Consider the following 12051-nt stretch of genomic DNA (forward strand, 5'->3'; position numbering starts at 1 on the left):
TTACAGCATTAAATTCTTCTATTGTCATTGTTTTTGACCTTATTGGATTCTTTTGAGAATATATTTTCACAGTTTTTCGTTGTTTTTCATTTAAAAATTGATATTACTTTATAATAGGCAATGAATAATAAAGAGGCTCATAAAAAATAAATAAAATTTGACACTTTTTGTAAAGAAATATTATAATAGGAAATTAATATACATTTAATAATAAGTAGATTTTTTAATTATATTTTTGAAAGTGTATTATTTTCTGAACTTTACATTTAAATTATGCATAAAATCTGTTGATAAAAATGAACATAAAATATTATCTACTGATAATATGATATAAATCTAGATTTTTTATTTTCTTCAATTTAGCGAGGCAGTTTTAAGAAGGATTGAATATTGTTTCATGCCAGTTTCATCTCCTGAACTCATTGGAGCAATAAGCAATGCTATAACTAGTACAGAATGTACTGCGCCTTCAGTTACAGTACAATACACTGCTTATTCTCTTGGCGCTTCAATTATTAAACCAATGGTTGTACAAATGAAATGGGACAAACCGATTTTGGAACTAAATTCACAAATTCTATCTGAAATGGTTTTGAATTATGCAATAGTTTACGGAATCCCTACAGTCAAAAATCATCCAGATAAAATTGTTCAGTATATTACTAGCGGTGCTGCTGTTACACTATATTTCAAGCTACTTGCAAGACTTCTTGAGGATATTGATGTCGTTATTAATGATACAAATCTAATTTTATACGAATTTTTCCAGAAAAAGATCCCATCTGACGTGATTTTTAATGGATTGAAGAATATTCGTGAATATGCAGATAATATGTCCGAAATTTGTCAGTATGCAGACATGGAAATTGCTATTTTGCCTTCCGAATTCCAAATTACACAAACCTTTGACAGGTTTAAAGCAGTAATTGATAATATCAATACACTTTGTAAGTTAATTGAAACAATTATCAATACATATCTTAGAAATCCCCAACAGGTTGTCAATTATCAAGTTCAATATGAAAAATTGCATGAAATTACATCAACGAATGTCCCTGTATTTACGAGATTGTTTTCTTACCTCGCTGATCAAGCAAGTTCCCAATATACACCAGTTTTTGAAGAAAATGAATTTAATAGCTTCTGCAATTATCTTAAATCGCTGAATGATATTGTATCTAAGGTAGTTTTAGTAACTTTCAAGATTACAAAGTACAATCCTCCATCATTTCCTGCAATTCAACAAATATTGGATCAATTACTTGTCAGATTTTCGATCATTACTATTAAAATGACCAGTTTAATGAGATTCAGAGGTGATTACAACGACGACATAGAAGAAGTCGAAAAGGCTTACAAAGAAATTGGTCAAACTATCAAATCTCTTTATGATTCATTAACGCAGACATTGGCCACGATTCCTGCTCCAAGTAGTGTCCTCATTGGAAAGCGATTGAATGAGACTTTTGAAACTTTGGCACAATTATTAAGTCCATTAACTCAAAAACTCAATTCAGTTGAGGAATCGATACACTCTGACCCTAGGTCATCTGTGTTCCAATTCCACAGTAAGTCTTTTGAGACAGAGCTCGTAAGAAAAGCTCATCCATTTATCAAAGCTCAAATCTTGTTGACATGGAACTTATTTAACTATCAAATCCCTATTGAACAAGTTATAACTGAATGTTACAATGTCGAAAGCTTCTTCCAGAGCTTCAATGAAGCGATATCAAAGTTCATTTCCGAATCTAACAATACACATCTTCAAAAACGCTACGGAAGACAAAGAGCGAACATATTCTACGAATATACACAGTTTGTTCAGTCTCTCTACAATCTCCAGCAAGATATTAAAAGTACTTCTGTCAGATCTTTCGTTGCAATGTGCAGCATCAAACTTATCTTTGCTCTTTGTTCATTGGACAACGATCAAGTCATCGAAGATGCTTTGGATGCCCTTAGAAAAGGCCTTGCAGTTAAGAATGCGATGATTTATTCTGAAGAAAAGAACACAGTTGTAAAATTGCTTGAAACAGTTTCAGTTTATGTAAATCCTGCTGATAAACTTGCTCAAACAATTTTGGCCATTTCTATCAAGATGATCATTGAATCTGCAGATAAGATCCCTCAAGACATTCAACCAGAAGATTACGAAAAAGTCACCCATGTATTAGACCAAAATTACAACATTGGATTAGCAATGAGCGCGATACAAACATCTATTCCAAAAACATCTCAAACCCAATCTTTGTTGTCACAGCTTGACATCTACTCCCAGATTTTCATGAAGTTCAGTCATGGCTACAGAGTTGCAATAATGATGCAGACTGCTCATGAAGGGGAAACATTGATGAGAGCAATGACGCAAATGTTGACATCATTGAATAACACAGGTGAGAAAACGAAAGCATTAAGAGAAAGTGCTTCAGATTGTGTTGCATCATTGAAGAATGTTTTGTCGAAGCCGCCTCCTTACGGTGTTTTTTACAGAAACTACATGACAGATATGTTCAAACTGATTACTTCTGCTTATAAAGAAGTAACTCAAATGACTTGGGAATTCGAGCAAATATTTGTTGATTCAAATGATTCGGCAAATATAAGAAATTCAATTATGACATGCAACAAATGCGTTGAAAATGTGATTAAAACAATGCCATTTGTTCACAGATTATTCCATGAGAATCGTTTAGAAGTTCCTGCTTTGTCTGGTGTTATTGCAAAGGATTCGATTGAGAAATGCATTCAGCAGATAAAGCACTTGCAGAGTGATCCTGTTCAGAACTATGTTTCGGCTTTCAACACTGTGATCAAACTCATTGAAACATCTTATGATATAGGAACATTCACAGGATTTAAGAATATTGCAAATTCCCTCAAACAAAATGCAGAGCTTTTGGATTCTGTTGCAACAAGAATCGCTTTAAGTGGCGGTACTGTTAACGAAGACATTAAACTCGCTCTTAAGGGTGTTGAAGAAGCACAAAAGAGATTAATTCCGATATGTGAAGCTCTTGAATTCGAATTAGTTAGTATGCAAAAATAACTAAATTTTTTATAAATATCTATTTTCTTCATACTATTTATTTACAAGTATTTGCTTTATAAGCTGAGTTCAACTTCTCTTCATACAAAGGGGAAAAAATGGTCTTTGTCATGTTTACATTAAGATTTCAATTGTAATTAAGATTTTGTGCATCTATTGTATTGATATTAACAATGAAGTCGATATTTAAACATATTTTTAGATTTTGAGACAATATTTTGGGAGTATTTTTATTGTTGTCTGGTGGTTTTATACGACTCCAAATATCATGCGTGTTTACACAATATGTATATAGATGGAATTGATGTTCTTCCTTTATTTAGGTACCAAAACATGCTTGTAAAATCTGTTTTTTAGACGACAATGATAATTTTGTCACTTTTTCCAGACGACATTAAAACATCCTCATATTTTGGTCTATAATATTCTAATTTATGTTTTCATTGATCTAATCCACAATGTTTAACGAATACATAACTAATAAATTTCATTTCACGCATAATTATTGTTTCATCATGTTGGAAAGTTTGATAATTCAAATTGTGTGTTAAAAATGCTTGAAGTATCGATGTTTCTTTATTGCTGTGCATTTTGTATGTTAAAATCATATTCTAAGCGCCTTATTTCAATTTAATTTGGGAAATTATTTAAAAAATTAAAAATTATTATAAAAAATATTTAGTATTATTAATTAATAACCAATACTTGATAGTCTATCAATGGTTGAAGTTTATCAAGTGAACGTGCATGTAATCTAATCTTATTAGCCAATCCAAAGAATCGAATAAGTAATTTATTATCTTTGTATCTAAATTCTGCATTCATTATCTTGTTAATTATCAAAATATTCATATTTTTTGCATCTTCATTGTTTGGATCTATTTTTTGTAACTTCTTATACCATTGCAGAGCATTAGCGTATTTTCTCATATCTAAATACGCATCTGCAATCCGTAGATATGGTTTGACGGATTTTTTATCAAAAATTATTGCGTGAAGACAGTTTGAAATGGCCATTTGAGGATGTGATAAAGATATGTATGCAGCAGCTCTATTTGAATAACACATTGAATTACTTGTATCCATGAAAATTGAAACATCATATTTTTGTAATGAAGCAAAATAGGATTGTGCGTTATAAAGGTCATTGCCTGCCTTTCTTTCTACCTCAGATTGTGCCTTGTCAATCGTAATTCTTTTCTTTAATAATTTATTTTTCCTTTCATCGAAATCTTCTAAGTATTCTTTCATTTGTTGTGGTGATTTACGGAATTTTTGAGTTCTAGGAACTGATAAATGTTCTTTATAGAACAGGCTTTCGTCAGAACCTAGAGGAGCTGGTTCTGTTTCATCTTCTGGTGGTTCCGATTCAAGACTTTTAGTTCCTTCTTGGCACATGAGATCCATCAAGCTATTTATTGCTTTTACATCGGATTCATTAAGGAATCCGCAGTAATATTGTCTTGGTTTTTTAACAAATTGCGCAAACTTTTTGAGATTTGATTGTGGAACTAATGATGCTAAGTTTTGAATAACATTATCATTAACTTCCTCAAGAATTGGATGAGAAAAAACAGAATTCATTGTAATTGAAAAGTGACAACAATAGCAACTTTAGCTTTATCTTTACTAAACAGATAACACGTCTAGTTTAGATGTAAGAAATTATACTTCTGAATCTAGTAATGTTTGTTTTATGATGATAAATATCTATTTCTGTATAAATCACATGTTATTCTCTATGTTTGAAAGTTATTTAATAGATAGTTGCAATAGTCTATACGTCAAAATACCGTTATTATTAATCAGCATATTACATGATAAACCAGACGCTTTCTTATTGAAATTTGTTTAAAAGTAAAAAATATAAATCTTTTAAATGAAAGTAAAATATATAGATTGCTGACGAAAATCCTATGTTATAGCATCATCATTTTAAGTATTCAGAATTTGAGTTGGTTACACATTTATAAGAAGTTAGAAGTTCTACAATTTCATTACAAGGACACTCTTTTACATTTATATTTGCTCCAGATGAAATAAGAAGCTCTACTGATTTTTTATTATTGTTCAAAGCTGCATAATGAATTGATGTTTTTCCTGTAAAATCTTTTTCATTAGCATTTGTCCCTTTGGTAATAAGGATTTCGATTACTTCATTACTATAATTTTGTACAGCATTATGAAGTGGAGTCTTTCCTTTATGATTTTTTGCATTAATATCTGCTCCATGTGAAATAAGAATGTTGCAAGTTTTTGATTATTATTTATAGAAGCAAAGTGAAGAGAAGTTTTACCATCAAGTCTTTCATTTGCATTAATGTCGGCTCCATGAGTAATTAGAATTTGTGCTATTAGTTAATCTTTATATAGAAATTACAAATATTTTTATGGTGTTTTTGTAAGTTAATCTTCATATAAGACTCTCCATTTGCTAATTGTGTCAATAATATAGTATTTGAAACTATCATCATTAAAATTTTCGAATTCCAATGAAGTTAGAATTTTGTCCAATTCTTTTTCTTCAAATTGGAAGTATAGAATCTTCTGGTTTTCAATAGGGCATTTTCTAATAAGATATACTATTACTTCTATAATATATTCTAAGTTATTACTGTCTGTTGTTTCGATATCATCAATAATGTACGATATTAAATTATTTTGTATAAATATTGGTGAGTATTCTTCACCAATTGAGATAATCAAGCATTTAATGAGTTTTAGAATTGAATTTTTGACTTTGAAAGTAGAATTCTCGAGGATATATACAGTTTTATCAATAAATGCTTGTGAGCAAAATAGGGTTGCAAGCTGATCTAAATTAATTCCAAAATCTAATGAATTGCAGAGTAATGTTTGAATTACATGTAAAAAGAAGTTGTGGAAGTTTATAATACTCATTTCATCTTGCATTTCAATATATTCTTGGAAAATTGCTGCATAATCAATTGACCTGGCTATAAATGATGAAAAGTCTTTGTTTTCAAGCTTAAAAACTGCAATTAATAATTTATAAATGGAATGATAATTATGAGCATGTGATGCAAGAATAATAACAGAATTGACGCATTCTGCAAATTCTTGCGTAAATTCTTTCATTTCTAGCATAAATTTTGATGTTATTCTGGAAAAAAGTGCAAGATTTGATTCATTTGGTCTTAATTGTGAAAAGTATGTGCATATTTGTGGATTTTCATCTATATTTGACATAAATAAGTAAACTCCTAAAACAAAATATTCTAATTCTGATTGATAGAGAGAATTTAAAATATTAAAATCGATTATATTAGCTATTATGGGAGATGCATGTAGAAAAGATTTTTCTATTATAATAATGAACTTAAGAACTAGATCTGCATTATTTGAATTAAGCATTGAAATAATCTTTTCAAACTCGTTACTATTGACAAAGCCATCAAGGAATTCCGAACTCAGTGAGCATAGTTTATGCAGAAATAATAGGATTCTCTCCAAACTAGATCTTTTGTCATGTTCAATTACATTTTGAATTAAAATTTTCAATTTATCTATGAAAACTTGTTGGTTAAATATACTTTCTTCAGATGAAGCTAGTTCATTATCTTTTGCTAGGCAAATTTTTCCAATGATATCATTGATTAAATTTTCATCGGTTGTTTCTGTTAATTGAATTAACAGTGAATTAAAATCTATTTCTTCGTGTTTATCTTCATGACTAATTGATAATAAATCGCTTGGTTGGATACTGATTTCAAACGATTTATAAAAGTCAATCATAAAAATATAAAACAAGTTGAAAAATAACAAAGTATGTGATAAAAATAGCAGTAACTAATATATATTAAACACTTTTAAAAAATAATAACACAAGCGAAAGCGTTGTATTGGCAAAAGAGTGACTTTTCGGACCAAAAAAGAAATCAGCTCACATAACAATACATTGTTTGATCTCCAAAATAAATGGAACCTATGATCGATATGGAATGGCACAAAAATCCATAAATTATATAACCGAAAATGTTGTGATCATTGTTTTCCAAATATAACATAGCAACTTTTCTTATAATGAATTTTAAAGATATTTTCTATTGCAAAATCCGATTTCGGATTTTTAAATTTTTTCATGTCTGATCAAGACATTCATACAGATAAATACAGCGAATTACGAAGTAGTCATAAATGCTACATCGATATATATAATGCGTTATATCAGCTAAAAACAGAAAATGAAGGAGAATTAAACTCGATTTACAATTTAATCAAAAAAGAATTGATTAATTCAAAGAAAGACCTACCCCAAAGCGTAATGGAAGAAATTTTAGATATCATTAAATTCAATAATCGGTATACAATGTCATATTTATTTCTTGCCAAACTCATATTTGATGAATATCATTTGGAAGCGGTCACAAATAATAGATTGATTACTGACATCCTGCTTTACCAAGAATTAGGTATTAAATTGGGCATTTCTATACCAGAATATCTGGATTTTCATACAGAAAATTTCGATATTCATACAGAAAATACAATCTACAGAACAATTATATATAATGACCTTAAAAGATTCATCTCACTCACGGAAATAGAAGGATTTAGTGAATATCAAAAACTTGACAGCAAATTATATCCATTTATTCCCCAAGGCTTATCATTACTTGAATTATGTTGTTACCATGGAGCAGTTGATTGTTTCAAGTTCTTAAGAACGAAATTTAACTCAGAGATAACTCAAAAGTGTCTAGAATTTTCATTTTTAGGAGGAAATCCAGAAATCATGAGTGAATGTTTGAAGCATAAGAAACCAGATAGATTTTGCATGGAAAATGCAATTATTTCACACAACATTGATTTTGTTACATTCTTGATGAATGAATACAATATAAAGATCGATCTAACAGATTGCGTCATTTATAATAATCTTGATGCATTTTTAGTTTATATCGATCAAATTAATGATATTAATCAATGCTTTATTTACTCATGGGATTTTAATATTCCATCCCTTTTAGATTACTTCATTATACATGGTGCAAATATCAATGAAAAAGATGAAGAAGGAAATACGGCACTTCATATTGCGGCACTATATAATAGTAAAGAAACAGCCGAACTTCTTATTTCACATGGTGCAAATATCAATGAAAAAGATTCTGAAGAATCCACAGCTCTACATTCTGCAGCCTGTAATTGTAAAGAAGTCGCCGAACTTCTTATTTCACATGGTGCAAATATTAATGAAAAGGAAGAATTTGGAAATACGGCACTTCATATTGCGGCACAATATAATAGTAAAGAAACAGCCGAACTTCTTATATCACATGGTATAAATATCAATGAAAAAGATAAAGATGGAAATACGGCACTTCATATTGCGGCACAATATAATAGTAAAGAAACAGCCGAACTTCTTATTTCATATGGTGCAATTATCAATGAAAAAGATAAAGATGGAAAAACTGCTCTACATTATACAGCAAAACATAATAGTAAAGAGACTGCCGAAGTTCTTATTTCACATGATGCAAATATCAATGAAAAAGATAACAATGGAAAAACCGCTCTACATTATGCAAATAGTTTCTTTAATAAAGAAATGGCTGAACTTCTTATCTCACATGGTGCAAATATCGATTAAAATGATGATGACATAATTTTTTATTTTTAATGATATCTGCAAGAATATCATGTTTCTAATTGTCCGAAAGAGTTAAAACATAGTGTGAAGATATAAACTTACCACGATTCTTTAGTCCTCAAAATCAAATTTGATATAATACAATTTCTAACCTTAAGTGCCTACGCTTCTCCTTCGGCAAAATAAATACATATTGATTATTGGAAAAGTGTTTATTAAAAATAAATTCAAGTGTTAATTTTGACCAGTCTGAATCAATTTAGAGGATATTTTTAGATATTAGAGAATTTTCTAAATAAATTTTGAAAGTAAAGTACTTATTAAGTATATGTTGGGACTTGTATACACTGATAATTTATTTAATGTCGTAATTCTATTGGCGTGAAGCGCCGATAGAATTGAATGAAAATAATATTACAAAACAATAGAATTAAGAAATTGATCGAAGAGGATATGGTATTCCTTCTACTTTAAACTGTTCCTGGACGTAGTTATTCAAGAGGTGAAGGCATTGAACAGGTAAATCATTCATTTTTATATGAAAATCTTGTAATTGAGTAAATTCATCAAATTCCTGAAATGCTCTTATTATTGAGATCACTCCTTTCGTAATTCGAGGATTTTCACAATTTTTGATTGATAAACTAAGATCTTCGAGTTTATCGAACGAAATTGTTTGATATATTGGTTTATAATCTTTATCATGAATTCTCTGTGCTATTTGAATAAAATTGTCTGGAGGATTTTTTAGAAGTGTTACTAATTTTGAACATTTTGCGTCAAATGAAGTATTATTGTCTATTACAAACTTCTCTTTCATTTCCTCATTAAATTCTGTTTCTAAATCAGATAATGAAAGTTCGCGAAATAAATCTTTTGCAATCTCCTTATAGCTCTCGAAAATAGCATGTACGTCATTCACGAAATCATTTACATGATTGTATTCTAAACAAAACAATTTATCTTTAATTTTATCGAATGTTAGCTTGTTTTCATCGATATAATTCTCGTTTGAATGTGTTTGTCTCGGTAAAAAGAGCTTTAGTATTGGTCTTTTCATTAAATTGTCAAGAACCTCTAAGCATATCTTGACTTCGGCGCATTTCATAAATAATAATGAAATGTTTTAAGCTTTAAATCAATATTGTATGATGTAAAGATCTCATTATTATCAAGAAATATAGCTATAAAAGAAACAAAATACGAATTTAAAATTTAATTATCAATTATGATACATTCTTTCCATATTGTTGATATATATTGGCTACATACTTTTTGTTCGCAACTAACGTGGAGAATATTTTGATAATATTTTTAGAATAACTCATATGATCTCATGAAGCTTAAAATTTATACGAGTTTTATGGTGCGCTTGATGCACCAATTCATCACAGATATAGTGAATACCTTTTTCAGAAATGAGTTTTATATATGTAACTAAAACATGACTGAGCGCCTTGTACGTTCTTTCATAGCATAATTAAGCTAATTAAAAATGTATTTTGGCTAACTGAATGCTGTAATTCCACTTTGTTTCAATGAACTTGATCAAATACTCATTTTAATATATGGATTTCAGATATGTGTCTATATTCCTAAAGTTGGTATCAAATCTTTACCAATTAACTTTTCATTTGGCACAATTGAAATCATGGAAAAATTTATCTGAATTTTAGCAAGATCTATAGATTTGCAATTCATATAGTAAGATAATGTATTTGTTTGAGTGTTATTAAATAAAAAATTAAATTCTGATAAGAAATAAATTTTTATGATTAGAGTTCTTTGTTGTATCCTGATGTTTCATCAGTATCGGGGTTGCTAAGACCGATAAGGACGTCGGCCTGGTACTTCTCCTTCTCCGTCTCGTTGAGGGAGATTCCAGTGTTCTGGTTAATGAACTTTTCGAGGTTTGGAAGTGTAAATGCCTTCTCAAAGACCTTGTATTGGTTGGATTTGGCCGGGTAAACTAAGATTTGTGGGTAAGAATTGTAGATGTTGATTCCAGCTGGAACATCGTTTCTTCCCTGGTCGAAGGCCCATAACTTGAGGTTCTTTTCTTTGTAGATTTGGGATCCGACGTTGAAGACTGTTGAATATTCAACTGGAACTCCGACACATGTAGAAGTAATGATAACGAGGCTGTTATAGTCCTTGTTCCAGAGCTTATCTGTGTAATCGAGGACGGAAAGCTCGTTAACTCCATCGCGTTCCTTTGTACGGATATCTTCGGCGACAATTGGCTTGACTTGGCCAGAAATGACCTTGTCGAGGTATTCCTTGAGGCTGTCCATGGATTCTGTCTGTCCGTATGTGGCAAGGCCATAACGTTTGGCAGAGATATTTGATGTCTCAACAACTAAGAAGAGTGGACCGCAGATGTTTGTGATGTTGGCAATTTGAGCAATGTGGGCGACGAATACTGAGGAGTATGCGGTGAAAGCAACCTTGTTTTGATAAAGATCTGACATATTCTTCATCAAATCAAGCTTGAGCTTATCATTGTAGTCGTCATCGTTGTTGATAATGGAACCTGCGATGTATTTGGTGCTGCGGAACTTGTCTACGCCAATATCAAGGAGTTTGGACTTAAAGATGGTTGTGTCCCAGGATTCGAGGGCGATAAACTCGCGATCGATGTGTCTGAAGACGTAAATACCTGGTTTCTGTGGGATTGTGAATCTGGAAATGACCTTCTTTGTGACATGGAAGAGAACTTGGTCCTTTGGAACCCAGGATGGTCTCTTGTCTGTATCAACGGCAATGAAGTGGTTGCCTGGGAGCTCGAGGAGTCTTCTGAATTCTTCTGGGTGGCCGATATCGAAATGAGGCTCCGAAATGGAATGTGTGACCCAGAATTGGAAGCTCATTGGTGAGAAGTCGGAGATTGTAGAACGGACGTGTCTGCCTTTCAAGTATGCAGAAGCGCATGGATAAGCAATGCAATATTCATTTGTCTCTGGATTTGGTTCTGTAAGAGCGAATGCTGTGAAATTGGAGTTGTCTTCGATGGCGAATCTTAATGGTTTCATTACTTTGTAGGAGTCTGCATAAACAACAACACAGTTTGGATTTTTAGCAATCCATGTAGCAATCTGATTCTTTGGTACTGTGGTGTAGTTCAGTGATACCTGCTGCTTCCTTGTGATTCTGTTTGAGGAGGTAAGATGAAGAAGAAGGGATAACATGAAGTGTCAAAATGACGGATTTTTGTCAATTCTATCTGTCAGATGAGATAAAATTGTCCAATCTGACGTCAGAAGCAAACAAACAAATATCATAAAATCTGTTTTAAATCTTATAAGGAGTATTTTCGTGATGGATGAACTGAAAACCTTTCAAATTTTTGTAAAATCATAAATTTTTTTTCCGGCTAAACAACTATATA

The 12051-nt window shown here is 30.9% G+C and overlaps 6 protein-coding genes across 6 annotated transcripts; 2 read left to right on the top strand and 4 right to left on the bottom strand.

Annotated features, from left to right (window-relative positions):
• Positions 1-384: 384 nt before the first annotated feature.
• Positions 385-3687, top strand: TVAGG3_0403230 (uncharacterized protein; the record flags this gene model as incomplete). Its single annotated transcript, XM_001307461.2, has 1 exon — positions 398-3046. The coding sequence occupies one exon, from the start codon at positions 398-400 to the stop codon at positions 3044-3046; it is 2649 nt and encodes an 882-aa protein (XP_001307462.1).
• A 46-nt stretch (positions 3688-3733) lies between these two features.
• On the bottom strand, positions 3734-4630 carry TVAGG3_0403240 (positive regulation of catalytic activity protein; the record flags this gene model as incomplete). Its single annotated transcript, XM_001307462.1, has 1 exon — positions 3734-4630. One exon carries the CDS (start codon positions 4628-4630, stop codon positions 3734-3736), a length of 897 nt encoding a protein of 298 aa, XP_001307463.1.
• An 832-nt stretch (positions 4631-5462) lies between these two features.
• TVAGG3_0403250 (armadillo (ARM) repeat-containing protein family) lies at positions 5463-6802 on the bottom strand (the record flags this gene model as incomplete). The annotated part of the gene is made up of 1 exon (XM_001307463.2): positions 5463-6802. A coding segment is annotated over one exon (1340 nt), but the record flags the coding sequence as incomplete, so codon positions are not given.
• Positions 6803-7148: 346 nt separating this feature from the next.
• Positions 7149-8663, top strand: TVAGG3_0403260 (ankyrin repeat and SOCS box-containing protein 4 family; the record flags this gene model as incomplete). Its single annotated transcript, XM_001307464.1, has 1 exon — positions 7149-8663. The coding sequence occupies one exon, from the start codon at positions 7149-7151 to the stop codon at positions 8661-8663; it is 1515 nt and encodes a 504-aa protein (XP_001307465.1).
• Positions 8664-8676: 13 nt separating this feature from the next.
• On the bottom strand, positions 8677-9773 carry TVAGG3_0403270 (bromodomain family; the record flags this gene model as incomplete). Its single annotated transcript, XM_001307465.1, has 1 exon — positions 9094-9771. The coding sequence occupies one exon, from the start codon at positions 9769-9771 to the stop codon at positions 9094-9096; it is 678 nt and encodes a 225-aa protein (XP_001307466.1).
• Positions 9774-10258: 485 nt separating this feature from the next.
• TVAGG3_0403280 (protein disulfide isomerase family) lies at positions 10259-11867 on the bottom strand (the record flags this gene model as incomplete). The annotated part of the gene is made up of 1 exon (XM_001307466.2): positions 10439-11851. The coding sequence occupies one exon, from the start codon at positions 11849-11851 to the stop codon at positions 10439-10441; it is 1413 nt and encodes a 470-aa protein (XP_001307467.1).
• Between the last annotated feature and the right edge of the window lie 184 nt (positions 11868-12051).

The sequence above is a fragment of the Trichomonas vaginalis genome, chromosome V, assembly GCF_026262505.1.
Source record: "Trichomonas vaginalis G3 chromosome V, whole genome shotgun sequence".
NCBI lineage: Eukaryota > Parabasalia > Trichomonadida > Trichomonadidae > Trichomonas > Trichomonas vaginalis.